Source organism: Populus nigra, chromosome 8, assembly GCF_951802175.1.
Source record: "Populus nigra chromosome 8, ddPopNigr1.1, whole genome shotgun sequence".
Lineage (NCBI taxonomy): Eukaryota > Viridiplantae > Streptophyta > Magnoliopsida > Malpighiales > Salicaceae > Populus > Populus nigra.
In genome coordinates, this window is record NC_084859.1 from 535,658 (window position 1) to 562,738 (window position 27,081).

The 27,081-nt window shown below is 33.8% G+C and overlaps 4 protein-coding genes across 9 annotated transcripts; 2 read left to right on the plus strand and 2 right to left on the minus strand.

Annotated features, from left to right (window-relative positions):
* The first annotated feature begins 553 nt into the window (after positions 1-553).
* LOC133700924 (probable sodium/metabolite cotransporter BASS1, chloroplastic) lies at positions 554-4,694 on the plus strand. Its single transcript, XM_062124657.1, has 7 exons — positions 554-1,110; positions 1,732-1,872; positions 2,705-2,860; positions 2,956-3,077; positions 3,166-3,327; positions 3,961-4,021; positions 4,196-4,694. The coding sequence occupies exons 1-7, from the start codon at positions 628-630 to the stop codon at positions 4,376-4,378; spliced, it is 1,308 nt and encodes a 435-aa protein (XP_061980641.1). The 5' UTR covers positions 554-627; the 3' UTR covers positions 4,379-4,694.
* Positions 4,695-6,194: 1,500 nt separating this feature from the next.
* On the plus strand, positions 6,195-14,671 carry LOC133700673 (ion channel DMI1-like). Of its 4 annotated transcripts, XM_062124278.1 has the most exons (12): positions 6,195-7,073; positions 7,333-7,401; positions 7,684-8,310; positions 8,844-9,026; positions 9,108-9,167; positions 9,244-9,447; positions 10,953-11,201; positions 11,511-11,609; positions 11,737-11,931; positions 12,474-12,566; positions 13,699-13,965; positions 14,119-14,671. In XM_062124278.1, the coding sequence occupies exons 1-12, from the start codon at positions 6,402-6,404 to the stop codon at positions 14,335-14,337; spliced, it is 2,937 nt and encodes a 978-aa protein (XP_061980262.1). In that variant the 5' UTR covers positions 6,195-6,401; the 3' UTR covers positions 14,338-14,671. The 4 variants fall into 4 exon arrangements, with proteins under 4 accessions (XP_061980262.1, XP_061980265.1, XP_061980263.1 ...); XM_062124281.1 differs by lacking the exon at positions 14,119-14,671 and having other exon boundaries at positions 12,490-12,566; positions 13,699-13,836; XM_062124279.1 differs by lacking the exons at positions 13,699-13,965; positions 14,119-14,671 and adding an exon at positions 13,232-13,688.
* Positions 14,672-14,765: 94 nt separating this feature from the next.
* On the minus strand, positions 14,766-18,983 carry LOC133700675 (pentatricopeptide repeat-containing protein At2g32630). 3 transcript variants are annotated; one of them, XM_062124285.1, is made up of 2 exons: positions 16,718-18,983; positions 14,766-15,763 (listed from the first exon to the last, which is right to left on the minus strand). In XM_062124285.1, exon 1 carries the CDS (start codon positions 18,705-18,707, stop codon positions 16,854-16,856), a length of 1,854 nt encoding a protein of 617 aa, XP_061980269.1. In that variant the 5' UTR covers positions 18,708-18,983; the 3' UTR covers positions 14,766-15,763; positions 16,718-16,853. The 3 variants fall into 3 exon arrangements, with proteins under 3 accessions (XP_061980269.1, XP_061980267.1, XP_061980266.1); XM_062124283.1 differs by having other exon boundaries at positions 14,766-15,838; XM_062124282.1 differs by lacking the exon at positions 14,766-15,763 and adding an exon at positions 15,830-16,170 and having other exon boundaries at positions 16,718-18,982.
* Positions 18,984-20,779: 1,796 nt separating this feature from the next.
* On the minus strand, positions 20,780-23,065 carry LOC133700521 (glyoxylase I 4-like). The gene is made up of 3 exons (XM_062124084.1): positions 22,725-23,065; positions 21,206-21,540; positions 20,780-21,100 (listed from the first exon to the last, which is right to left on the minus strand). The coding sequence occupies exons 1-3, from the start codon at positions 22,937-22,939 to the stop codon at positions 21,009-21,011; spliced, it is 642 nt and encodes a 213-aa protein (XP_061980068.1). The 5' UTR covers positions 22,940-23,065; the 3' UTR covers positions 20,780-21,008.
* Between the last annotated feature and the right edge of the window lie 4,016 nt (positions 23,066-27,081).

Here is a 27,081-nt window from a genome sequence, read left to right on the forward strand (position 1 = left end):
CCAAAACACCTAGAAATCACCTTAATAATCTTGTTAAACAATCTTTAACCTCAAAAAGCGCAAAAAACTATGAAGAAATCCAAAATCAACCTGGAAATCAATTTCTTCTAGATCTCAAATCTGGTTTTTTAGGCACTTTCAAGGTAAAAAAACACCTAAGTCAAACTTTCCTTGTTATATGGAACCATTTGGGAAAAAAAATCTAACATTTTGGTGGTTGGAATTGAAAAAATGACATTTTTCTCTTTATGCTAGATTTTAGCCATCCTCTCTCTCTCTCTCTCTCTCTCTCCCTCCCTCCCTCCCTCCCTCCCTCCCTCCCTCCCTCCCTCTAAGAACTGAAAAATGATGAAAATAAAGTTTAATACCAGAATGAAATTGTTAAAGATTAAAAGGACCCATAACCTTATATGAAATTGACTCGAATTAAGTTTGTCGAACCGTACAAGATCTGATTCTGAGCCGAATCTAACAAGGATGCCAAATAGTGCACGTGTGGTCCAGCCCACGTAAAATGAAGATATGAAATTGAATAATAATAATAATAACCATAGAAGTCCATCGAGATCACTACATAAGAACAATGGCAGTGCGAGTGACTCGGTCCCCGGATCTAAACTCATTACAATGTCCCTCTCTCTCCTTCTCACGTCAACACGGCCCCCACTCCTTGATAGAACCCACTTCAAGATCACTCACGCTAACCCCAAAAAACTCACCTCTTCTTCACATCCAAGTTTCAGAAACCTGCCCGCGTTGATACTCAGCTCTAGCTCTGGCTCTGGCTCTGGCTCTGGCTCTGGCTCTGGCTCTTGCTCTTGCTCTTGCTCTTGCTCTGGCCATGAGGAATCTGGTCACCTACCTGTGTCCCCACCAAAACCCACCTCCCTGGATTGGCAACAGAACGTGTTATCCACTGCAGCAAGCTTGTATCCTCTCTATGTGACTGCTGGTGGGATTCTTGCTTGCTTCAACCCGTCTGCTTTTTCTTGGTTTGTGAAGAGAGGTCCAGCTTCTTATAGTTTGTCTCTTGGGCTCATCATGTTGGCTATGGGTCTCACTTTGGAGCTTAAGGACTTGATTGCCTTGTTTATGCAGAGGCCTCTCTCTGTCAGTACTTTTCCTTCATCTTCATCTTTTTTGTTTCACGCTGAATGTTTTTTGGTTTCATGTTTTAAGGTTAACTTGTCTGTTGGGTTCTTGAAATGACATCAAGAAATGAATGTTGATAACATTTTGGATTCTTGGTGGTTATTGGGAAGATTTGTAACAGAATCCAGCTAGCTAGTTAGTTGGATGGACGATCATATGGTCTCCAATACCTGAAAACCCCAGGGTGATTTTTTTGGGCATTTGAGATTATGCCGACTTTATTGAATTTTTTTGAGCTAATCATGAGCAATGCATTGTGGGTTCAGAAAATTAACGCAACATGCTGAATAGAGGAGCATCTTGGTGCTTATAGTTTGTTAATTTTAAACAAGGTGTCGCAGAAAGTGGTTCTTTACACAGTTATGTATTGGCTCTGGCTGACACTGTGCGTGTGTTCGTATTCGCTATAGCTGTTTAAGATCAGATTCTTGGGTGCTAATTTCTGTTTTGAATTGGAACATGTGAGGGAATCGCAACTTTAAGTTCATTGGATTGTTTTGTGGAATGATTTAAGTTTTAGTTAAGGAAAGGAATTGATAGGAGGTTCCCCTGAGTATCTCGTTTGCCATCTTTGTTCAGATACTATTTGGATGTGTTGCTCAATATACAATCATGCCAGCTTTTGGACTGATTGTTAGTAAAGCGTTGGGGCTCCCACCTTCCTTTTCAGTTGGATTGATATTGGTCGGTTGTTGCCCTGGAGGTACCGCCTCTAATGTGGTAAGTGCTCTCTGTCTATCTTTTTTCTCTGGAACCATACTTATCATGAACTCTATGGAGGCATATTTCAAAGGCAATTTATGATTTTTGATATTAGAATGTAACATTCACTAAGAAATTTCTGCCTCTTTCTTTTTCTGGTTGGAAAATTTACATGTGACCTACTGATATGGAGTAGCATTTGTACAAGGAGATAGAGGTCTACACTTCTCATTGTATCTTTTTAATGGGAACTCTAATCTGGTGATCTCGTCACGAACAATATGCTTAGTATTCTTGGAAGTTCTTTTCCTCATCTTCCATAGAGTACTTCCTAGACTGAATATTTTGGGTTGTAGAACGTACAATGCTCATGTCCTTCTGTATCCAAGAGTTATTTGCAGTTGTAAGTTATGAGTGAACATGCATGTTTTACTAGCTTATCCATCCCAGGAATGTTTAACGATGGATCTTTAACCATCTGTGTTGACTAATCTTTCCAAATTATCATGTTTTGGACCCTGTATCTTGTCAAGATTGACAGTGTTATGTTCATTACTAATTACGATTCCCCACGTTCTCCCATCCCACAGAAAAGAGAAGGAGAGAAAATGTCAGTCCTGACAAAACTAATTGTTTTCGTGAACTAGGTTATGTTGTTCTTATGTGTTATAAGTCCGAAACAGTTTATGGATTATCGATCAAAACTGGTGTATTGGCCTTGAGATAATTGAGAATTCTGTTTCCTTTTTTCTATAGACAATTGAAATGATTGGTATATTGAGGTGTATACAAATGCTGTGCCTCAAAATTTGTGAGATATCTATTTATTTTTGCTGAAGTAGTGTTACAGGTGACCTTAATTGCTCAAGGGGATGTTCCACTTTCTATTGTAATGACAGGGTGCACTACTCTTGGTGCAGTACTTCTCACTCCATTTCTGACAAAAATTCTGGCTGGAACTTATGTTCCTGTGGATGCCATTGGTCTTTCCATCAGCACTCTACAGGTAAATTCAAAGTTGTGCTTAACAACAAGTTAGATAGCATCACATTTCAAAATATTCTTTTACTTATACTGTGGTCATTGTCAATTCTTATCCAGGTGGTTATTGCTCCTATTCTGCTAGGTTCATATATGCAGAGCAAATTTCCTGCAGCTGTGAAAACTGTCACGCCTTTCGCGCCACTGTTTGCTGTTTTAGCTTCATCACTGCTTGCTTGCAGGTTCATTTGGTGCTGTTTGGTTATTATGTGAAATTGGTGATTCTGCATTCAATTTTCTCTGATTTTTGTTCTCTGGTTTTTACTCCAGTGTGTTCTCAGAAAATGTTGTTCATCTTAAATCCTCAATGGTTGCTGCGTCATTGCCATCTGATGCCTCTCTAATTCTTCGCATTCAGTCAATATTCTCTGGTGAAATGGGAACTATAATACTTGCTGTTCTGCTGTTACATTTTGCTGGCTTCTTTGTTGGGTATGTTTATGAATTGCTCTTCATTTCTATCCTTGAGGATGACAATTCTTCAATGCTTGCCTTCAGCTTTGACTATCAATATGCATCTTATCTTTCGAATAATTTTTGTACCATCTCGGCTAATTATGTAAGCTAGATAAACACACATGCACATAGCCTTTGTCCAATCTTGATTGGTGCGTGGGTGGTTTATGGAAATGAGAAATATTTTCTCTGTAAGTTTATCTGAACAGAAACTCTCTGGTATCAGAGCATTTAAATCTCAATCTACGCCAAATCAATAATATTCTCACCACTCCAATCATCTGTAACCCGCATTTGCTTGCTTAATCAACCTGTTCTATTTTGAGACAGTTGAAAAAGAAAAAAAGTAAAAACAGTATGATGATCCTGTTGACTAAAATACTGTCAAGATTCATGTATTTGAACTGCCTCCATGCTGATTCTGTAGGACATTCAAACGTGTCTGCAGATACTATTTTTGGTGTGTGCCTGGGAGCAATGCTAAAAAAATTATATGCAGTCAGATAATAACAAATTTTGCCCATTTTACGTTGAGATTTACAGAGCAGACAAATATCTCGCATTTTCTGTCCTGTAAATTTGACTCCTCAAAACTTTTGGTATCTACAGGTATATATCAGCAGCAATTGCTGGGTTTAAAGAGCCGCAACGGCGGGCAATATCGATTGAGGTATGATCATGTCAATCCCTTGCTATCATCTTGAAAGCATCAGAAAAGTTGCAAATGTTTTCTTTTCATGATTTTTCAGTCGTCGTTCTAATTTTAGCAGTTGATCCATCGTTGAGTATACTTTATCTTAAATCAATTTCCACTTTTTTTTTTTCCTGGGGCAACACATCACAGGTTGGAATGCAAAATTCTTCCTTAGGTGTGGTATTAGCAGCATCACATTTCACTTCACCTATGGTTGCATTACCCCCGGCAATGTCTGCTGTGATTATGAACATCATGGGCAGTAGTCTAGGCTTCTTCTGGAGATACACCGATCCCTCTGATTCAAAGGACAGCACACAGTCCCCAGATTGATGGAAGTGAAAAATGAAGCCCTCAATGATTAGTCACTGAACATTTTAATCTTGTTCTTCTGTCTTCATCAGTGTTCTTGAGAAATTATCTGTCAAACCTCTTGGTCGTTGACCATAGGATGCAATGTGGCTCTCCCTCTCCCTAACCCTTGTCTTGGAACTTCAGGCTTGAATTCATGTTTCTGAAGAGCACTGGTCTTGAATTCATGGAGTGTGGACATGAGATCTTGATGGATAATGGTTCATGTAAAGTTCTCAGAATTGATGTAATTCAAAATGATGCTATGGTTATAACATTTAAATTGTTTTTGTGTCAATATATTTAAGTTTTAACTAATAAATTCTTGGCATTTATTAAAAGAGATAAAAACGTGTTTTGTTGAAAAAGATTGAGACAAAAACATAAAAATAAATTCATATATGAAATAATTTTAAAATGAATTCTTTTTTATTTTTAAAACAAAAAATTCAATTAATTTTTTTTTATATTTTTATTTCGATACAATATCTAAACAATACCTTTCAAAACATGGAATAATAATAATAATAATAATAATAATAAACTTTTTTTTTTGTGAATGTTTGAGAGTGATAACTTTTATTTTTTTGATGTATTTTATTTTAAAAAAATATTAAATTAATTTTTTATACACTGGTATTAAAAATAAATAATATAAAAAAGATATTTTAAAATATTTTAAAATAAATAATATTTTTTTATGTTAAAAATTTTAAAATAATAATATATTTTTAATTAAAAAAATTTAATAGATATTTTGTGCTTTGGAACAAGTGAATTTTATACTTTTGCGTGAAAAACATGAAAATAAACCTGAAAACCTGACGGAAGAGAATCAATCCACGTGCACCTGTGTGTTCACGAGCGAATCAAAATCGGGATTAAGAAAAAAGAGGGAAGTGGACCCACTTTAGATCCCACAGACAATCAGCATACGGCCAGACATTGACTTATGTCAATTTGAGTATCTTTAAAAGTGAATTCATTTTAATTCAGTCCCTCTATTTCTATTTTATTATTTTATTTATATATATAAAAACAAATCCAAAAGGAGCGTAAAATCAATAAAATAATTAAGTTATAGATTGTTCTAAGAATATAAATTAAATAGATAATCTCTTAAAAAAAATTAGGTTATAATTAACTATCTAAATTAATTTACCAAAACATTTACTTTTTTTTTTATTACCGTGCACTTTCATTCCTATAAAATTTATTACAGTGATTGTGGTTGCTTTTTAAAGTGTTTTTTAATCATAAATACATTAAAATAATATTTTTTTATTTTCTAAAAATTATTTTTAACATCAACATATCAAAATATTCTGAAAACACTAAAAAAAATATTAATTTGAAGCAAAGAAAAAAATAAAAAAAATTAATTTTTTTTAAAAATATTTTTAAAAAACAAAAACAAACAGGACTCAATTTAACACTTTTAAATTTATTTGAGTTAAATATAACTTCAATGCCCCCAGTATAAACAATGAAATATCCCTTTTTAATAATTCTTAATTTGTTAATTAAAACTAATTTTAAAGCAACTTGCCTACTTTTTAAAATGTTTTTTTTTAATATATTAAAATATTTTTTTATTTTTATTAATATAAATATGTTAAAACAATATAAAAATATAAAAATTTAATTGAAAATTAAAAAAATTTCAAGAATTTTCAAAAACATGGTTAATACCAAATAGAATTTAAGAAGTTATAATTAATAAATTTTTTTTATTTACTAGCAAAAGTTTTTTAATTTTTATAAGCAAAAAAGTTATAAAACTAAGGGATACTTATCATTTCCATAAAATGAAGAGGAAGAAGGAGAAGGAAAAAGCTTTTCGATAGGCAAGATGGAATAAACTTCTAGAAGAACAAGAAAAATGAATCTCTTAGCTCTGAAACTCGTAACTCCCAACTCTAAAAACCTTAACTCCCTTTAACTCCTTAGATCTCTCTGCTCTCCTTCTCATTCCATAGCTTCGAGGAAAGCTTTCAAGAAATCAATGGCAGACATTAAGAAAGACTCCGTCTCACCACCGCCACAACCACCACCGTCGCTGCCACCAACAAGAAATGACGACGTCGACTCCAGGAAGGCATCAGAAAGACCGCTTCTCAAGAAGACAAAGACAACTTCTTCCTCCATACCAGATGACACTCGCTTCCCTGGCCCGCTATTTCCCGCTGTTCGCAGAACTGCTCCTCCACCACTAACACCTTCCACCCACCACCACCTCCGCCCTCCACTGTCCGATCTCCGTCTCTCCACAAACAACAACAACCACGCCACTGTTAATGCTACTAATAGTAGCATTGATATTAGTAGTAGTAGTAACAATTCCAGCTTCTCGGTTGATAGGGACTGGATGTACCCATCTTTTCTTGGGCCCCACGTGGCTAGGAGTCGAGTCACGGTGAAGGGTCGCCGTGGTAATAATAAGGTGGCGGCGGAGGCGGAGGAGAAGGAGAAGCACAACACTGGGGCGACGCCCTCTTCTATTACTACTAGTACCGATGCTAGTGCTGCTAATAAGGGGAAAGTGAAAGAGGAGAAGTTATTGAAGGTAGATGATGATATTAAAGAAGTGAAAACGGCTGCTGCCACTCAAGTTCTGGTGACTCGCTCTGGTGTCAACAGAAGTCGGGGATTCAAATCTTCTTCAATCTTTTATTTGGTAAAAACAACTGCCCCTTTTCTTTGTATTTGTCTTTTAAAAGTAGTAGTAATAGTTAAGGTTTCCTGAAAAGGAGAAAGTGGAAATCTTTTCTTACATTATTGCACAGTTTTTTCAGACAATTAAAAAGCTAGAGCACTTGTTTTTCCACTTTATTTCTATTTTTGGGTCAAGTATAGAAGCAGTTTCTTATTGGATTTAGTTTGCTTTGTTTTGTTATAGCATTACTGATGATTTCGTTGCTAATCTTCAATTGCAGCTTAATTTCACTTGTATAGTATTTATGTCTTTTTCGATTTACTTGAGCAATAAAGTCGCGAAACTAGAGGTATGTTTTATATACATCTTTTGGCAAGTTCAATTGTTGGTTCTTTCTGTTGAAATCTATTGATGTCTTGAACAATTTGGAACATTCTTACTCAGTTGCTGAAATGAGAAAGAAAAGAAAAGGCGAAAATCGAGAAGACCTAATTATTCTGAATCTCAAAAAGGGATGGTTTAGAAAATGGCAAAAAAGTAAACAAATTCTTGTTAAATGTTGATGGCGACTGAAAATAGGTTTATTTGATTTCTGCTCATCTGTTCATGAATATGGCTCTTTTACTTGCAGGAAGAGAATATTAACCTCCGTACAGTGTGTAGTAATAAAGGCGGTGGTTGTAATGACGGCATTGAAGTTTTGCAGCCTGAAGATTATAGTTCATTTTATCTTGGAAATGGTGACAGCAGAACTGTTGCTTTGTATACTGTGATGTTCACACTCGTCATACCTTTTTTGTTGTATAAATATCTTGATTATCTTCCCCAAATAAAGACTCTCTCAAAAAGAACAATGAATAACAAGGAGGAGGCTCCCCTGAAGAAGAGAATTGCATATATGGTGGATGTTTGCTTCTCTGTTTATCCCTATGCAAAGCTACTTGCACTGCTTTTTGCGACCATCTTTCTCATAGGATTTGGTGGGTTAGCGCTCTATGCTGTCAGTGATGGTAGCTTGGCGGAAGCTCTTTGGCTTTCATGGACATTTGTAGCTGATTCAGGAAATCATGCTGATAGGGTTGGCACCGGGCCCAGAATTGTTTCTGTCTCTATAAGTTCAGGAGGCATGCTGATATTTGCCATGATGCTTGGACTTGTCTCGGATGCAATCTCAGAAAAGGTAGATTCGCTGCGGAAAGGAAAGAGCGAAGTAATCGAAAAGAACCATATACTAATTCTTGGATGGAGTGACAAATTGGTAATTCATACTAGTTACTTTGAACTATCATTCACTGTTTCCTTTGCATTTTCATTTTTGTTAACTAGTATAATGTTTGTATAAATTAGGAGCTTGTCAAAAGCAAATACTCAGCTGTCCAAGGCACAAAAAATGGTTTTTTATGTTTTTTTCAATAGGAACTAAACGTGGGGTTTTTTTTTAATAGGAAGGAATTACTCATGGTTTAGGTTGATCAAGTTAGTACACGAGAATAGGACTGTCATGTTCCTTTTTCTATATAAAAATCTCGTCTCTTAAAAACCAATTTGGCTGTAATTTAATTAAGTGCTTGATAAGATGTTAAGAGAGGTTTCTATATAAAAATTTCTTGGCTCTTAAAAATCAATTTGGCCATGTAAATCTTGTGGTGACAGAGTTGCATTTTAGAATCAAGGTGTTCTTTGAACTCTTCTTTTACTGGTATGAGAGGCTGACCATGTAAATCTTATGATGACAGTGTAAACTCTTTTTAAGAGTAAGACTAGGTGTTAAAGATGATGTTTTGGTTGTAGGGCTCACTTTTGAAGCAGCTAGCAATAGCAAACAAGAGCATTGGTGGCGGTGTTATAGTTGTACTAGCAGAGAGAGAGAAGGAAGAAATGGAGATGGATATAGCGAAGCTCGAATTTGACTTCATGGGCACTTCTGTTATATGCAGAAGTGGTAGTCCTCTTATCCTGGCTGACTTAAAGAAAGTATGTTTGAGTATTTTTTGCTATGTTTTCCAATTTGTAGTTTTTTGGTCTGGATTGATTTTTGTGTTTTCATATTCATAGGTTTCAGTATCAAAGGCACGTGCTATTATTGTATTAGCATCTGATGAGAATGCAGATCAGGTTCTTTTCTTTCTCAATGTTGCTATCCAACTTCATAACTCAAAAATTACAAAGATTTCTGTATTTTTGTTACCAGAGTGATGCGCGTGCCTTAAGGGTTGTTCTCAGTCTAACAGGAGTTAAAGAGGGTTTGAGGGGTCATGTGGTTGTGGAGATGAGTGACCTTGACAACGAACCTCTTGTGAAGCTTGTTGGAGGGGAACTCATTGAAACAGTTGTTGCACATGACGTTATAGGACGCTTGATGATTCAGTGTGCTCTGCAACCAGGCCTTGCACAGGTTTACTCAGATGAGCCTTCACTACCCTTTTAAGAAAAGGGATTTATTTTCTTTTCTAAGAAAAGTTTATTTTATTATTTTTTTATATATATAAAAGCAAGAGTTTTATTAAAGAAGAATTAGCAAAAAGGTTAGAAGCCAGCTAAAATCTCAACATCATACCTAAGGCTCCAAAATCCCTGAAACAAAACAAGTGAAAACACTAGTAAAGAATTTCAACACCCAGGCTAAGTGACCTAACACACAAAATTCTAATCAAAATGAAACTGTCTGCAGAAACTGAAATTCAGAAAGCAACCAGAATCAAGCCATTACCAGACAAAAAGGAAAAAGATATGGAAACTAGCCACCAACCAAGAACAGCAATGAGGAAAGTCCACGATAAACAATCTAAAAAAGAGAACAGAAGACAAAGAACAATATCTTCCCCTTTAGAGGACCAGATGATAGAGTTGTAAGGAGCCTTAGAATTCTCCAGCTCAGCAAAAGACCCCTAAGAAAAAGAAGAAGTAGAAAAACCTTTAGAGATTCAAAACCACCCTAACCCCAAACAAAACAGCGCAAAACTTACTGCATAATGGATGAGAATGCTCATGTTTTTGGTATTTTGAGAAAAAGGAGAATAGGACATAAAAAAATTTGGTGTTTGAATTTCATTCACATCATTGATTATATTAGTTCCCCACTGATCCCTCCCCAAACCATTTCTTACAAGTAGAACATGCTGTTATGGGCATCATGAACTTGGAAAATGTAATTTTCCAAAATAAATAAAAAATTCATTTCAAATGAAAAGGTGGTATTTAAATTAGATGAGCTTTTAGTCGGTGGTTCATGTCAAGGTGCACGACTTGACTGCATTTGAGAAAAGACCCTTAGTGCCACCATTTTCTGTGTGGTAGAGTGTATTTTTCACCTCTTTTAGCCTTCATTCAAATGAAATTCCTTTTATCGAAACATTGTGATGCTCAAGGTATATTTGCAGCACTTTTGATCCAAAGAACCATCACTCTATATAACCGGGCAGTATCAGTGCCAGTTGGACCAACCATTTACTTTTGATGGTTGTATGGCTGACATTAATCCCAGAAGCACTCTACATCCTGATGAAATGCTGTGTCCTTTTGTACAATTAGATAAGTGAAAATGTTTAAGGTTCAGTTTTTTGCAGCCTGCAAAACTATATGTAAGCTCCAACTGATTCACCTAAAATTGCATGGACACGTCCCTCAAATTCAATTTGAAGTAAAGCAGATGCCACAACAATAGCATGGCATGCAGCACAGACTTATCTTTTCCATCATACTGTCTGAATTTTAAGAATTAAGACAGTGGCATCATGGGACTGCTGAAAAAAATTTACTGTTTTGTTTTTGGTGACAGTACCTTCAGTTTTGTTATCTTGTCATGCATGTGCCATGCTCTTTTAAATATCTATGCAATTCTAACTTTTCAGTTAGTATTGTCTGTTTCAACAATTTAGAGCAATTTTTTCCTTTGGCCAGATCTGGGAAGATATACTGGGGTTTGAGAATGCAGAGTTCTACATCAAAAGGTGGCCTCAATTGGATGGTCTGCTTTTTCAAGATGTGCTCATTTCATTTCCTGAAGCAATTCCCTGTGGAGTTAAGGTTGCAGCTGAAGGTGGAAAGATAAAATTAAATCCTGATGATAACTATGCTCTAAAAGAAGGAGATGAAATTCTTGTTATAGCCGAGGATGATGACACCTACGCTCCAGGTCCTCTTCCAGAGGTTATCCTTCTTTTCAAACTTGATGGAGCAGAAAGTTGGATACCTGTTGATGATTTTCAACTCTGGAAGTTACTAAATTAAGCTTTTATCGATTCCTTCGATTTTCTGGCTAAAATTTCATATCCAGCTGAAAAAGAAAAGAACAGACACAACAATAATTTTGTATCATTTATATGGACAAGTTAATCACATCTGCCTGTCAATTTCTTTTCCACATGTTAAACAGAAAAAACACTTGCTACATTCCCAGTGAAAAAAAAAAGTATTTTAGATGTATTTTCTCATCTTACATGCCATATCTGTTTCCAGGTACGTCGAAGTTCTTGTCCGAAAACAATGGATCCTCCAAAATATCCAGAGAAGATACTGTTCTGTGGCTGGCGACGTGACATTGATGACATGATAATGGTATAATGCAGTCCACACACACACTCCCCTTTCCCTCTTGCATTGAAGGGGGTTGAATTGGAGTTACTGACTAATAAACAAAAGGAAAATTAATTACAGAGCTCCAACTTATTTTATGTTTTCTCAGGTTCTGGAAGCTTTACTTGCTCCAGGTTCGGAACTGTGGATGTTCAATGAGGTCCCAGAAAAGGAGAGAGAAAAGAAGCTTACTGATGGCGGACTTGATATTCATGGATTAGAGAACATAACACTTGTCCATCGTGAGGGAAACGCTGTCATCAAACGACATTTGGAGAATCTTCCTCTTGAGACTTTTGATTCTGTAAGTTGCATTACCTTATTTTCTGTCTCTCTCAGTCTCACGGTGATATCGAAGGTTACTGTGTGTGGATCTTAAATAAGGGTAGGCTTTACAAGTGCTTGTTCAAAGTAGTAAAATGTCTATAATTCATTTAGATATTGAACCCAAAAGCTGAGACTATTAACTGGAGAGGCCAATGTGTCGTGCAATGCTATAACAGGCTGTAATAGTTAATATATCTGGATTAAGAAATGTGGGATTATGCATCATCCATCTAATGTTCAAGGCTAACAGAACACAATATTTATCGCCTAAAATTAGCGGGTTGAGATCTTCTGACACCTTATTAACCATACAAAGACTCCTTTTTATTTATTTTTGTTGGAGAGATTATATTTACTCTCCTTACTTGATCAATATGGGATGACACCACAACTATTTTTGGCTACTTGTTCACATGTTAAATTTTCTTGTTATCTTCAATGCATGACGGGCACAGAAACCTTTTTAACTTTATTCCACAAACTCAATTCCACTACTAATCACTAACTCTAAATGGACAGATATTAATTCTTGCAGATGAGTCATTGGAAGATTCCATTGTGCATTCTGACTCCAGATCTCTTGCTACCCTTCTCCTTATTCGAGATATACAGGTAACTGCTATTGCTGCTTCCTTCCAATAATTCTGATATGATATTTCTGATTAAACCCAATATTTTGAGTGCCTCCCAGCTCTCATCTCTTTTTCCTAGTAATTTGTATTCACCCATGCCTTTAAAGACAGCCATGGTTCTGCTAGTAGGTCCCTGTTTTCCAGCTCTCAAGGTCAATGCATCCGTATATATGAAACATTTTGGATCCCTTGAACATAGTTTTATCCAGAAATAACTAGAATAGTTCTTCCATAGCAATTAGTGCAGGTTTAATTTGAACTTGAGTGAAATGGTTTGGCAAATTTATACGGAACTTTTGCTTGTGGAAAATTTTGAGTTCCATGACGACACTTGCATGTGTAGTTGTTACAGTTGATGCCATGTTGCAGAACGAGTAATGTTTGAGTGAAGTAGAAGCCATACTATCCCAAATTCCTTTCTTCTAAACTCTTCGCCTGGTTCAAAGAATATCCTGTTATTCCTTTTCTTTTTATTTATTTGATTACAAGATAAGAGAACACGCATTGGCATATTCAGTATTTTAGAGAACTTGTGATTGTTACTTCAGCTGTACGCTAACCATAGGGAAATATCACCAGTTTTTGTATCATCATCTTCCTTCTTCAATCAATTTTCCTTCTTCTTTGAATCATTATAGAATGCAGGTTGCATGGATCATTTTTTACTGCCGACACATTTTAGCTTGTTATGATTCAGAGCAGTTGCAACTCTACTTTAGCAATGTTTAAGATGAGTTTTTATGCTACTGAATGCTGATGATTGCGTTTTGTTCAGCTCAATATGGATTATTTATATATTTAATCAGTAGCCTTAATATTGTCGCCCATATTGTCTGGGAAGAAAAATGAAATTCCATCCCGCAATCTTACTTGTATCTACACTTACCGTGGAGAGGAGATTAAGTAATGGGAGATGAAGTGTAAAAGGGGTTGGAGGAGATTAGGTTTAGACATGTAGGATAGAAGAGAAGGTCTAAATCGCATGTGTTCTGCCTTACTTGTTTTTTGTGCAGAAAACCAAAATTTACTTGTAAAACCAATTCGCAGCCTGTACGTGTTTTGAATAAATGATTGCTAATAAAGCTGCCTCTTCTTTGCCTCATGGAATGCAGTTAAAGCGTCTCCCTTACAGAGATGCAAAGCCAACTTCTTTACGGATTTCTGGGTTCTCTCATAGCTCATGGATCCGTGAAATGCAACAAGCATCGGATAAATCAATAATTATTAGTGAAATCTTAGATTCTAGGACTAGAAACCTTGTCTCAGTGTCCCGAATCAGTGATTATGTGCTATCAAATGAGCTGGTAAGCATGGCACTTGCAATGGTTGCTGAAGACAAGCAAATAAATCGTGTTCTTGAGGAGCTTTTTGCAGAGGAGGTACCTTCCAAATCTCATCTGACTTTAAAGCTGTTATACTTTGTCATACCTAGTTGTACTTAGAAAATATGTGCATGGATCTGTCCCTGCAATTGTTTTTTCTTCTCCGAAACTTTGAATTTTTGCATGCTTACACCTTGTTCCTATTTTCAGGGGAATGAGATGTGCATTAAACCAGCAGAATTTTACCTATTCGATCAAGAAGAGATTCCTTTTTATGAGATTATGATTAGGGGTCGTCAAAGAAATGAAATTGTGATCGGTTATCGCCTTGCTAATGCAGAGCGTGCCATTATTAACCCTCCTGAAAAGTCAGAACCAAGAAAATGGTCCCTTGATGATGTTTTTGTTGTCATCTCTTTGGGTGACTGAAAGGATCCATATTGCTTTCCACTGTCTTTCTGCCAAGCCCTCTCGCCTGTACATTTACACCAATCCCACCACATCTAACTACGTTGCTGTCCAATGGGTGCTGGCTAATTGTAGCTTGGAGGTTTCTAACTGAGACAGGCAGGTACTTGTGGTGGAATCACAAAGTAATTGAAATTTGACCACGGAAAACATGTAGTACAATTGTAAGTTAATGTGAAAAATGAGTAGACTTTGTTGACATGTAACATTAACTGAGGCAAAGTTCTTCATCAATCCTCTTCATTGTAGGAGTTATCAGGCATTAATTTTGGCACACTCGTGCCTGTTTCTGATCCTTGATATAGCTTTGTATCTTTTTTCACAGTTCCCTGCACCATAAGATGACACGAAAAAATAGATATGTTCCATGGTTTGGATGATGCAAAAACGGTGATAAACATGATTGGTATTACCTGAAGCCTGAAGCCATCTGATGGCCAATTCTGCTGTCAAAAGACTCAACTACTAGACTCCTGAAAAATGGCTTACAGGTTTAGTCTAGTGTTTGTCACTAAGCACATCTAGTTGACATGGTCTGTCTGAGACTCAGAAGTCACAATGTATATGTCTCACATGAAAGGAAAAAAAAAAATGCCTGAGTAGTTCTCTTCCTTTTCCATCTTGTGCCCGCACAGCGTCAGAAAATCAGTCTTCGATCTCCCTTCACAATGCAATTGAGAGAAACATTTACACATCTATAGTCGACCGGTAGGATATTTAAGGAGCAATGTTTTAATAGAATTTGGGAACTCCTCAGAGCCAAGAACAAGGTAGACCCTACTCTTTTTTCCCATGTTACATAACTTTCGTCCTCTCATCGCATGGAATGCAAATCAATTTGCAAACTACTTCACCAGAACTTAAGTGGATCACCGCCCTGAACTTGGTTTCGCAAGGCAAAGCAAGCAAGCACCTCCCAGCTTTACCCCCCCTGTTTTTACAGTATGAGTAAGACTTAAGAGTCAGACTTGGTAGACATCATCATTACAGAAAAAGACAGGTAGTTTCCATTCCTCTTCATTTTTTACGTCACAGAGGGCTATTGGACAAAGCAACACGCAACAGGGGGGTAAAGATTCCGTGTAAGAAAAATGAGACCAAATATTTTTAATAGAACAATGAATTCAGTGTATGATCTTGAGCCAAACATCTAGTATGAAATATCCAAACCATATGATGATGGTGATAATGCATCTTACCTATAGGCTTTGGGTAGCTTGAGAAGGCATGAAGAGTGCGGGTGAAAGAAGTAGGAGAATTTGGAAATTGAACATTGCAACATGAAAGATGAGCTGATCAACTGCGAGTTTGTCAAGCCACCTTCCCATAATTGCTGTCACATGCTTCATCTTGTCCTCTCCTCTAAGTTCCTAGGAAATGTACATGTCTGAAAGATTCATTACAATTAGCCGGTCTGATTCAAGTAAATGGAAGCCAAATACTGATACCATAGTTGAACAGCCTGGAATGCAATCATTTGAATTTCAGTTATACCATCAACTTGTAGAGATAATACAATCCAAATAATAGCAACGATCTCCAAACTAGTGTGAGCCCATGACATCAAGAGAGGGGGAAAAAAAACCACGAACTTTGAATTTTAGCAAGCATGTCTACTTGAGTCTAGGATTGAACTTCTCGTTTGTTTTACTTTCATGGACTAAAAACAACAGTGTACTACATTTTTACTATCTTGCAAAAAGAGATGTAGGCATCAATATTAAGTTGCGCCTTTGAAGTCTTGAATAACAAGGCACGGTAAGGGTTGGTGCAGACATCAAAAAGCACTGAAACCTGAAAAGCAAGGTACAATAGCTAGCCATTATCACTATAATCCTGGCAATGTGAAAATTGACTTGATAAACCACCAAAATCTAGTACCCAAAAAAAAAAACACCTAATGTCCTTAGGAAATCCACCCTATTCAGCCAAATAATCAAACGGCTACATGGTCAAAACCACAAAAAGCTACTTGAAAGATATGGAAACTAATGAGTATTTTAAATACAGAAAAAGAAAACATAGGAGAGCTATAAAATAGGCAAAACATGAGAGGATAACTTATTTTAAGTTCAGTGTCTGCCTAATTCTTGGGAAGACCTAGCCATAGACATGTTTCAAACACGAGAACAAAATTTATTTAGACAGTATGATCAATATAAGCATTTGTTAGAAGTGCGCCTGGGGCCCCGTGCAAGGCTCTAGGGCAAAAAGGCAAAGCCCTAGACAAGGTTTAAAAGATTCCATAGCAAGATTAAAGACATCCTAGTTGTCAAACATGAATCTAACCTTACAGTGAATTACATTTAATAATGACCGCTGGAGAAAATAATGTGCATACCAATCTCCTTCAAAACATTGGACAATGGCCTTTTGATGGGCAGTTGAGCACAAATCCCAAGACAACTTCATAGAATTTCTGGGTCTCTTCCTTCAAGAACATATCATGCTTCACAAAAAAAATTGTGAAAGATAAACTATGCTTTGTGAAGGCTGCTGACAAGTGAAGTATAGACTCTATCATCAGGTGTAAGACCTGCCTCTGTCATCTCATCATACAACTTAAATGCTTCTTCAGATCTTCCTTCCTTGGACAAGCCTGAAATTATTGCTGTATAAGTGACTACATTGAGAGGTAAGCCCTTTTGGCGCACTTCATTGAAGAGTTCCACTGCATCATCCAGCTTCCCAAAAATGCATTCTCCATGCAAAAGTGACGTGTAAGTATATATGTCTGGGAATATCCCTTTTGCTCTCATTTCATCTCTTAGCTCATAAGCTTCCTTCATCCTACCTTTCTTGCTGTGCCCATCAATTAGAACATTGTATGTAACAGCATTAGGCTCTCCCCCCGCTTTCTTCATTTCTTGAAACAGTTTCTTTGCTTCCACAAAATTCCCTTCCTTGCAATATATGTCAATTAAAGTGGTATAGCTGACAACATTAGGAACCACGCCCTTTTCAATCATTGTAAGTAACCACCTCTTTGCTTCTTCAGGCTGGTTCAATTTACGTAACCCATCAGCAATACTGTTAAGAGTATAGATATCATTCTCAAATCCTTTCTTCTCCATTATGACTTGCACCTTTAAAGCTTCATCTATCAACCCCCTTTTGCAATAACCATCTATAAGCGTATTATATATCAGTTGATTGACATCAAGCCCTCGGGTTTGCATCTCATTCACCAATATCTCAGCTGCCTCCATTTCACCAGCCTTGCAAACACCATCAATCAATGCTCCATATGTGTGAACATTGGCAACAAGGCCTTTCTCAGTCAACTCATCAAACAAGGCAAATGCCCTTTTTGTATTTCCGATTTTACAGTTCCAATTAATGACTACAGTATAAACATGAATATCTGCTTTAATCCCTTTCTCACACATTTCTTCAAACATCCTCTCAACTTCGTCGATCTTACCAGAACTACCATGCCAGTCAATCAAAAGAGTATATGTAGCCGCATTAAATGCAACTTTATCCACTTCCATCAATCTCAACATCTCATTAACACCATCAAAATCCGTTCTCTTAATATATGCATTTATAAGTGTGTTATATGTAACAACATTCGGTTTAATCCCTTTGCTAGCCATTTCAATCATCAAATCGATAGCCCTTTTAACCCTTCGTCTCTTACACAACCCATCAATCACAATCGTCAGAGAATAAACTGTAACCTCCACATTAAACTCAACCATTCTTTTAAAAAGACCCAAACAAGCCTCCATTTTATCACACCTCTTCAATGCAAGCAAAAACACAATACAAGACCTATCATCAATCTTTAACTCATAGCTCACCATATAATCAAAAACCCGAAAACCCTCTTCAAACAAATTACAATCGGCATAAACCCTAAACAGCATATCACACAACTTCTCCACAAAGTTGGGTTCATTATTAAATCCACTCTCTTCAACCAAAGAAACAAGATTTGCAACCGGGCATCTAAGATTACTATCCATAGCAACATAAGTCAAAACTCTTTTCATTTCTGCAAACCTTCTAGCCTTGAACAATCTAAAAACAACGCTTAGATGGGATTGAAGATCAGGTTTATGAGAAACAAAGGATTGATTTTTTCGCAAAAAGTTGAAGAAATTCAAGCAAGAATGAAGTGGGACATTTGGGTTGGAGAAAACAAGGTTGGTTATGTGAGAATCTAGGTTGGAAAGCAAAGATGAGTTGGTTGTTTCGAAGGGTTTTAGGCCAGCTTTGATTAGGGTTTTAGCAATCTTTTGTGCCATTTCTGAATTAGATAATGAAGTGGGGCTTGCAGTAATGGGTGTTTTCTTGAATGTCTGCAACAATTTCTGTGTAGCCATTTCTACTATAATTTCTTAGCAAAAACACAAACACAAGCTAAAAGTTATCAAACATCAACGATGTTGTCCAAGTCTATGTATCTAAAAACCTAGTAACCATCAAACTAACAAAACAAAGAAGCTCACCTGAAACACCGACGCCATCGGTCGGAAAACAAATCGTTAACAATTTGTGGCAAGTCACTTGCACCACCATGTGGTTCCGGGATGAAGTGGAATCGATAGTATACTGATAGTCATTGGCTGATTGATTAGGCGGTCATGGGCAATAGAATTTCTAAGAGATTATTATATATTTGGCGTGAATTTTTTTTAATTTTTTAATTACTACTTTTATTGTTTTATATGTCATTATATATGTCATTATGTAATTTTTTTTTATTAATATGGATATCCGAATTAATTTATGCATACCTCAATTAATTTTACAGATTTTAAAATAACTTTAATATATAAATCTCCAGTAACTTTAATATTTATAGGACTTAAACTAGTAACATGTAAATAATAAACTTATGATCTGACCAGTTAAATTATATCCCTCAGAGTTATGATTATATAAAATTTTAATTTATATGCATGAAAAGTTTATTTTATTTTTATTTTTTTATTTAAAAATATTTAAATAAATATGCTTTTAAAATATTAATTTTAAAATTTACCGACTCGTAATCTTAATTGAGCTATATATAATTATATATTGAATTTAATTAATAGCTTATTTGGTTAAAAACATCAAATTATTTGTTATAAAAAATTATATTGTGTTGTTAATAAAATAATTTAAATTAAAAATACTATTAAAAACATAACTTAAATTAAACCATTTATTTTTTTAAAATGTTTTTGGTGCTTTGCCTTGATTTAAAATTCCAACGAACTTTTTTTTAAAATACTTTGCTTTAAATCAAAACAATAAAAGCTAAAAAAGGAAGAGGTCAAATAGACTTTAATTAAAATTAAGATAGTAAAAGAATTCAATAATTTATTTAAATGAAAGGGATAAAAAAATCCAAAAAAAAAGAATTAAAAAAAAGGGTTTTAGATCGATGAAGCTTTATGTGTACGTGTAAGTGCTACTGTAAACGAGATCAAAGATTTTATTGAGAAATTAAAACATATGTAAAATTATAAAATAAAATAAAAATCAAAAATCATGGGCTGGGTGACCCTCCAAAATTTTTTTTTTTATCTTTGAAATAAATAAATAAAAACAACTTTGTTTTTGATAAAATTTATTTTTCAAAAAATAGTTAATAGGTTGAGGTTTGTAACAGAGTCAACTAATTATTTTATTTTTATTTGTTTTAGTTCGGATAGCTCCAAACACCAAATCAAGCAAGTCCCGACCCTATCAAGGTCTGACAACAATAATAGCGATGATAGTTGGTCATGATCGTGTGGCAGCCATTGAGTCTCGTTGCTTAGAGTTATTAGATCGTGTTTGAGATTATAATATATAATATTTTTTATTTATTTAAAATTATATTAAAATGATATTTTTTTAATATTAAAATATTAAAATAGTAGTAAAATATTAATTAAAAGATTTAAAAAAAAATTAAAAATTAAAAAGTATACTAGTCCAGCGCAGTGTGATAATTTTGAGTGAGTTTTCTTCAACCACCCTTCGATATCATTTGACATTCTATTTGTAACTGTATTTCATCATAATTTAAATTTTTTTTTTACTAAAATTGAGTGTGGTTTATATTTTTTGCTAAAATTAAGTGTGGTTTATGCTTTTTGAATCAATTATTGACATGTATTTCAACACAAAAAATTATTTGAAAAGCACCCACAACCACACTGTCTAGCACGCTCTTCATACAGTGAAAGACACCCTCCATGGATATTTTTTTATTTTTTTATTAATATAAATGTTTGAATTAATCTATGTATATCAAATTAATTTTACAAGTTTTAAAATTAACAATTTTTTATACAATGTCAAATTAAATTCTGCATTGCCCTATCATTAAGTAAGAAATACAAGGAAAAACAATTCTCAAAGAAAATTAATTGTATATATATATTGACGGGGAAAAAAAACATGGAGACACACAGGCACAGAGAGCATATGGATAGTGGATTTTTAGTTTTAATTTCTTGAACATGGACAGCAGATTAAACCGAGCACTGTATAATAATTAATTATATAGTGGAAAATGAAAATCTCCCTCGATCCTACTGGTTTTTCATGCATTACAGAGCTGCTTTCAACATCTCTTTACAAAACTTAATATAAAAAAATTCTGCAAGCTGCTCAAAACTTGGCGCTCCCTCCCATGGATTGATTCTTCATATTGAAATGTCCATCATGTCCACCACCAAGTTGTCCATCATCACAGAGGCAACTTCTGCAAAGCATCGCAGCTCCCAACTTTGCTTCCCTGCAATTTGATTTTCCTGTTAATGTTAGGATCCAGCTTGGGATATACATAGACATGCATGTGAGGAATCAACAGGTCTAAGAAGCAGGAAAGAAAGAACCCTACCATACAGAGACGGTGACGATGCGAGGCTCCCACTGGTTTTAGGTGTCTTCATCAGAGGGCATGAAGAAAGTGGAAGAACCGGGAGATTTTGACAGTTGCAGATCTCGACCATGTAGCCATCAGGGTCATGGAAGAAGAGCTGATCGACGGTGATGCCACCTTCTTCGACAACCGCAGTCACATACTCGATGTTCTTCTCCTCTAGTTTCTTTATGACAAGATTCATGTCTGAACATTGGAATGAAATGTGGTTGTCTTTTGGATTGATCTTACTTTTCTTCGTCGGTGCCTTGTCTGATTCAAGCAAATGGATGCCTATACCATAGCTGAACAGCCTGAGAAGCACCCACTAAATTAGTTTTTTATATAATTTTTGTATTTTCAAAACCTAAGAACGTATTTTTTTTATCCCATTAATTATCTCTGTTTTTTTATATATATAAAAAAATTAGCAAAAGCAAGGTCATGAGAGGTGATGAGAGTGGGGGGGCATGAAGGATGGATCAACAACACCTGCAAATGCATTAATGATCGTGCTACGTACAAATGGGCTCCATTACATGCAGAGTTCAAGGTGGGGAGATCATTTCAACAGCCAATTTCATCCATTCACTCTTTCTCTTCTTCTTTTTTTTTGAAAATTGATTTAGAAAATTCAATTACTAACTACTCTATTTGTTTTTAATGTTTTAAAAATATTTTTAAAAAATTTAATTTTTTTATTTTTTTTTCAAATTAATATTTTTTTAGATTTTTTTGATAATCTGACATTAAAAATATTTTTTTAAAAAACATATTATTTTAATATATTTCTGAATAAAAAACAATTTAAAAAATAATAACAACTATTTTTTTAACCAAACTTTAAATATGATTTCTAGAAAAAACTTGTCGGTTCTTATATGTTAAAAAAAACAAAAAAAATAAGGAAGAAAAAACACACAATAATTGCTCTAAATCTAAGAAAACAAAAATATATTTTACCCTGTAAAACTAGGAGGTTTAAAGCATGAATATTTATAATCTTTTTTTTCCTTGCATGATCAATTAAAAATTGTTTTAAAAATTTTATATAAACAAAAACAAAAATATATGGTTAGAAATGACTTTTTATTTAATTAAAAATTGTTATAAAATTAAATAAATTAAAGTTTGTAAGTTTTAACTTGTATATTCTAACTTATACTAAACAAATATTGTATTTGCTACTTTCTTTTCACTTTACTCGTTTTTATAATTTAAATTTGTTTTTCATAAATGATAGCAGGCAGACTTTTAATTATATCTTAGAAAACATAGCATTAATTTTTCTTTGTTTTCTTAGAAAAAAAAAGTAATTAAATAATATATTTAAAAACCTACTATAAGTCGTCGATGATATCACGATATATAGTCAACTATATATCTCAAGGATGTAATATATAGAAAATCAGCATTATTAAATGTGAAGGTATATTATATATATATATATATATATATATATATATATATATATATATATATATATATATAGACGTACCAAGCTCCTTCAAACTTGAAGGAAGAAGGTCTTTTGATGAGAACAAAACCCAGAACATCCTCATAGAACTTGACAGATTCAGGAACAGACTTGCAAACAAATGAGACGTGGTTCAGAGACAGAGGCATGGATGTTCTTCCTGGTGAAGGTGAAGGTGAAGGTGAAGGAGAAACCCACCTCTCTATTTCTTCCTGAATCTCTCCTATATTCCCCATGATCTCTCTCTCTCTCTCTCTCTCTCTCTCTCTCTCTCTCTCTCTCTAAAGTGTTCTTTAAGTTCTAGGTGAAGGAGTAATCACGTGTAATGTTGGTGGAAGAAGAATGGGATGAAGAGGGTGACCAAAGTTCGAAGGTATTTATAAAGAGACAAGTTGGTTTTAAAAACACCCTGGGGCTCTCTAGGTTGGTATGTGGTCTAGAATCGTCTGAATTAAATAAAAAAAAGAAAAAGAAGTTTATACATTGACTTATTATCTGGGTCATGTTTGTTTTTGTGTTTTAAAAATATTTTTTTAAAAATTAAAATTTTGATTTTTTTCTCTACTTCAAATTAATATATTTTTAGTGTTTTTAGATCATTTTAATGCGCTGATATCAAAAATAAGTTTTAAAAAATAAAAAATATATATTATTTTAATACATTTCTAAATGAAAATTACTTTAAAAAGCAACCACAACCACACTCTCAAACAAGCTAAATCTGATCAAATTTTTGTTATGTATTAACCTATTAATTATTTTAAAAATAATTAAAATAAAATTATTTTAATTCTTTTATACATAAATTCTTCTAATTTGTGATCCCAACCTTATACTAGTGTGGTTTTAAAAACCATGACCACAATTATTCATTGAAATACAAGAAACCACAAAAATAAAAATATCCAATAGAAGAGAGTAGTGTTGTCGTTTTTTCCATTTTAGTTTTTTTTCTTTTTCTTATAATTAAGAATACTCGTAGGGATGGGAATGATGTTATCCATGCACACCACACCGACAACTCATTTAAGAAGACAAGAGTTTGATGCTTTAATTTTATGAGCAAATGGTTTGCATTTTATCATGTCACCTGGGTAAGTATGTGCCTTTGTACATTGTAAGAAATTGTTCATGCTATAGTTTTAAAATCCGTTCGGACCACCGACAAGTTAATTAGGCATGTTTTTTTTAAAAAAATCAACTATATAATTGACAAGATCAAACATAGATGACTCAACGAAACAACTTAATTGTAATTCAAGTGAAATTATGTTAATTTTTTCAAAATGATATCGTGTTTTAATTTCTTTCTTTCACATCGCAGTTATTTTGAATAAGAATTATTATGAAAAATACAAGTTAAATTAGATTGATTTATTAACGTATGAATTAGTCTGTTTAATTTATAATTAGGGTTTTAGATCAAGTTAATGATTCATTAATTCTTTTTTCAAGCAATTTTATAATGGATTAATGTACCGCTGCTATATTTTCTTAAAGATGCTGAAATGGATCCGAGTCATCACATGTATATTTGAGGAGAAGAGTCCACCTATTCTTATTTTATATATACAACTCGAGAGTGTTGCTATATTCCTTTTTTTTAATTATTATTATTATTATTATTAATGTGAGTGTCCGGGTCAACTTATGTGCATCTCGATTATTTCTATGAGTTCTAAAGTTAACGACCATATAAGCTTTTAATGGCTATGAGACTTGTGAAACTCGAATTGATAACCTCTATAAAATAAATCTAGAACTTGAAAAATTAAACTATACCCCCACGTAATTATATGGTTACCTACTTTGATTCTACTCATTTAATTATCTGGCTTGGCGCCTAGCTAGTTTGTGGTCAATAATATTTTTCTTCTGCGTGGGTTATAGGCTCTTGAAAGCAACTAGGCTTAAATTTGTTGTTTATTATCATTTGATACTTTGCTATTTTTATTTTTATTTAATTTTAAAGAAAATAAATTTGATCATTCAAATAATTTAAGCTTTTTATACTATTATTTATTTATTTTACATACAAGAATAATTCTTATAACAGTTTTAACTAAATATATATATTTTAAAAAAAAATAACTAAAAAAACATAACAAAACACACACTAGTCTTCTTCTAAAAAACAAGAGGGAAAAAAAAGATTCATATCCATATAAATAAAGAGATTTGTTCATAATATATGGAAGGAAATCAAAGTACGATAACCACCATGCACCAAATTGAAGATAAAAAAAAAAAGAAAAAAGGAAAATGAGTCATCTAATTAATTATTAAATTCCTTACCATTTCCTCTTGACGTCATGATGGTTGATGCATGAGAGATGGTTACAGAAACTAAGAGCGTGTTTGGCAGTGTGGTTACGGGTGCTTTTTAAATAACTTTTCATGTCAAAATACATGTCATTGATGTTTTTTTATTTTTTAAAAATTATTTTTGACATCAACACATCAAAATGATCCAAAACATACAAACCATATTAAATTTTAGCAAAAAAACAATTCAAATTTTTTAGGAACGCAACCGCAGCCGCGTTCCCAAATGTTGCCCAAGTCCTTACCATTTCTTCTTGACGTCATGATGGTTGATGCATGGGAGATGGTTCCAGAAACTATTACAGTGTTTTTAGTATTGTGGTAATTGTTACTTTTCAAATAATTTTTTGTGTTAAAATACATATAAATGATAGTTTTTTATTTTTTAAAAATTATTTTTGACATCAGCACATCAAAACGATCCAAAATATATAAACCATATTAAATTTTAACAAAAAAAAATTAAATTTTTTAAAAACACGGTTTGCACCGCGTTCCCAAATAATTTTTAAAAGTAACTTATAAACTATTCCATATAGTTTTCAAAATGAATCAAATAATCCTTCTAGGTTTAATAATAATTAATTTATCCTTTGATTATATAGTGTTGGCCATGCTTAATTTAATGATATAATTGCAATCTTAGTATACCAACTTTAGATTTTTTTTCATTTGAGAACATAAATTTTATTTTTTTTCCTTCGAGTACACTAATCGATCTGTTTAAATTTCTCAATCATTTAATTTTGTCCACCTTTCATTAATATGTTTTTTTATTTATTCTATCTATTCCATGATTGAAAAGCTGAGATACACGTGGCGTCATTATTTTAAATCAGGAGAGATATTTAAAAAAAAAAAACCCACATTAAAAAATAATTTTTTTTATTAAACCACTTGATTATAATAATAGAACTTAATGGCTAAAATAGACTGGCTGGAGAGAGAAAAAATCTCTTAATTACAGCTCAATGTAGGCCCTCGGGGGGCCTCCGAGTCTCCAAAGTCCAAATATGTGCATGGAATTAATTATATAGATGGAACATATCACATGCTGGAACCACGTTTTTTTCATTTCTTTGTTTTTTCTTTCACTATAGTTTGACAAGGCTTTGTCCGTCTAGAATAATTTAACAAACTCTTCTAAATATTAATTTTAAGATTATTTATTTATTTATCTATCTATTTCATATGGAATTGTGTTTATAAATGGACATGATGATATATTAGAGGGTTTTTTTTCAAATAAAATAAGAATAATGCACTCACAAAATCATAATATTTTTGCCATGATGATATTAATTATAAGAATTTGAATTGTTCTTAAACATGCAAGGAAAGAAATTCTAGCTCCATATCCCGTTATTCCCATGTGTCATGCATCGCACCGACCACATAGGGTAATTTAATTTTAAAACTAATTAAATTACCTAAATATTTTTAAAATTATAATTAAAGCAAACCACTGCTAAGGAGCGGTTTGAGAACACGTTTGAAACAACGTTTTTAAAAAATTAAAATTATTTTTACTTAAAATTATTTTTTGTTTTTTTTATCGTTTTGATGAATTTTTATTAAAAATAATTTTAAAAAAATAAAAATATATTATTTTAATATATTTCCAAACAAAAACACACTTTGAAAAATAATTACTATTATATTTTTAATACTTTTTTAAAAAACATGTTTGATTGCGAGTGCACTGAGCAGGCTCATATAGCAAACAAACACACTCTAATGGACCAGCAAAATTAGTAACTATCAGCCATGAAGTTTGAGATGGGTCCTGTAAAGCTTAGAGAGAGAGAGAGAGAGAGAGAGAGAGAGAGAGATGATCGAGCATGAATGGTAGACCGTGGCTCAACATCGATCTGCGCTAGATCCAAGTAGTTGAGCTGTATGATCTTACGCCTGCACATGGTGGGGTTCTAACTTATGTGGACCAGAGTCACCATGAATCCCCACTGCCATGTGAAACGTTTTAAATTATTTAGGGTTCGGACATTGGCGAGAATTGAAGGAGAGCTCTATTCCTGGTGCTGTTCTTGTCGAT

Excerpts from the sequence above, each read along its gene's own strand:
- LOC133700675 (XM_062124285.1), bottom strand. The coding sequence starts at position 18,707 with ATGGCTACACAGAAATTGTTGCAGACATTCAAGAAAACACCCATTACT.
- LOC133700924 (XM_062124657.1), top strand. The coding sequence starts at position 628 with ATGTCCCTCTCTCTCCTTCTCACGTCAACACGGCCCCCACTCCTTGAT. Across the intron at positions 1,873-2,704 it reads GAGGTACCGCCTCTAATGTG|GTGACCTTAATTGCTCAAGG; the intron begins GTAAGTGCTCTC and ends GTAGTGTTACAG. Across the intron at positions 4,022-4,195 it reads GGCGGGCAATATCGATTGAG|GTTGGAATGCAAAATTCTTC; the intron begins GTATGATCATGT and ends AACACATCACAG.
- LOC133700673 (XM_062124278.1), top strand. The coding sequence starts at position 6,402 with ATGGCAGACATTAAGAAAGACTCCGTCTCACCACCGCCACAACCACCA. Across the intron at positions 7,074-7,332 it reads CTTCTTCAATCTTTTATTTG|CTTAATTTCACTTGTATAGT; the intron begins GTAAAAACAACT and ends CTTCAATTGCAG. Across the intron at positions 7,402-7,683 it reads ATAAAGTCGCGAAACTAGAG|GAAGAGAATATTAACCTCCG; the intron begins GTATGTTTTATA and ends TTTTACTTGCAG.
- LOC133700521 (XM_062124084.1), bottom strand. The coding sequence starts at position 22,939 with ATGGGGAATATAGGAGAGATTCAGGAAGAAATAGAGAGGTGGGTTTCT. Across the intron at positions 21,541-22,724 it reads TTCAAGTTTGAAGGAGCTTG|GCTGTTCAGCTATGGTATAG; the intron begins GTACGTCTATAT and ends GGTGCTTCTCAG. Across the intron at positions 21,101-21,205 it reads ATCGTCACCGTCTCTGTATG|GGAAGCAAAGTTGGGAGCTG; the intron begins GTAGGGTTCTTT and ends ATCAAATTGCAG.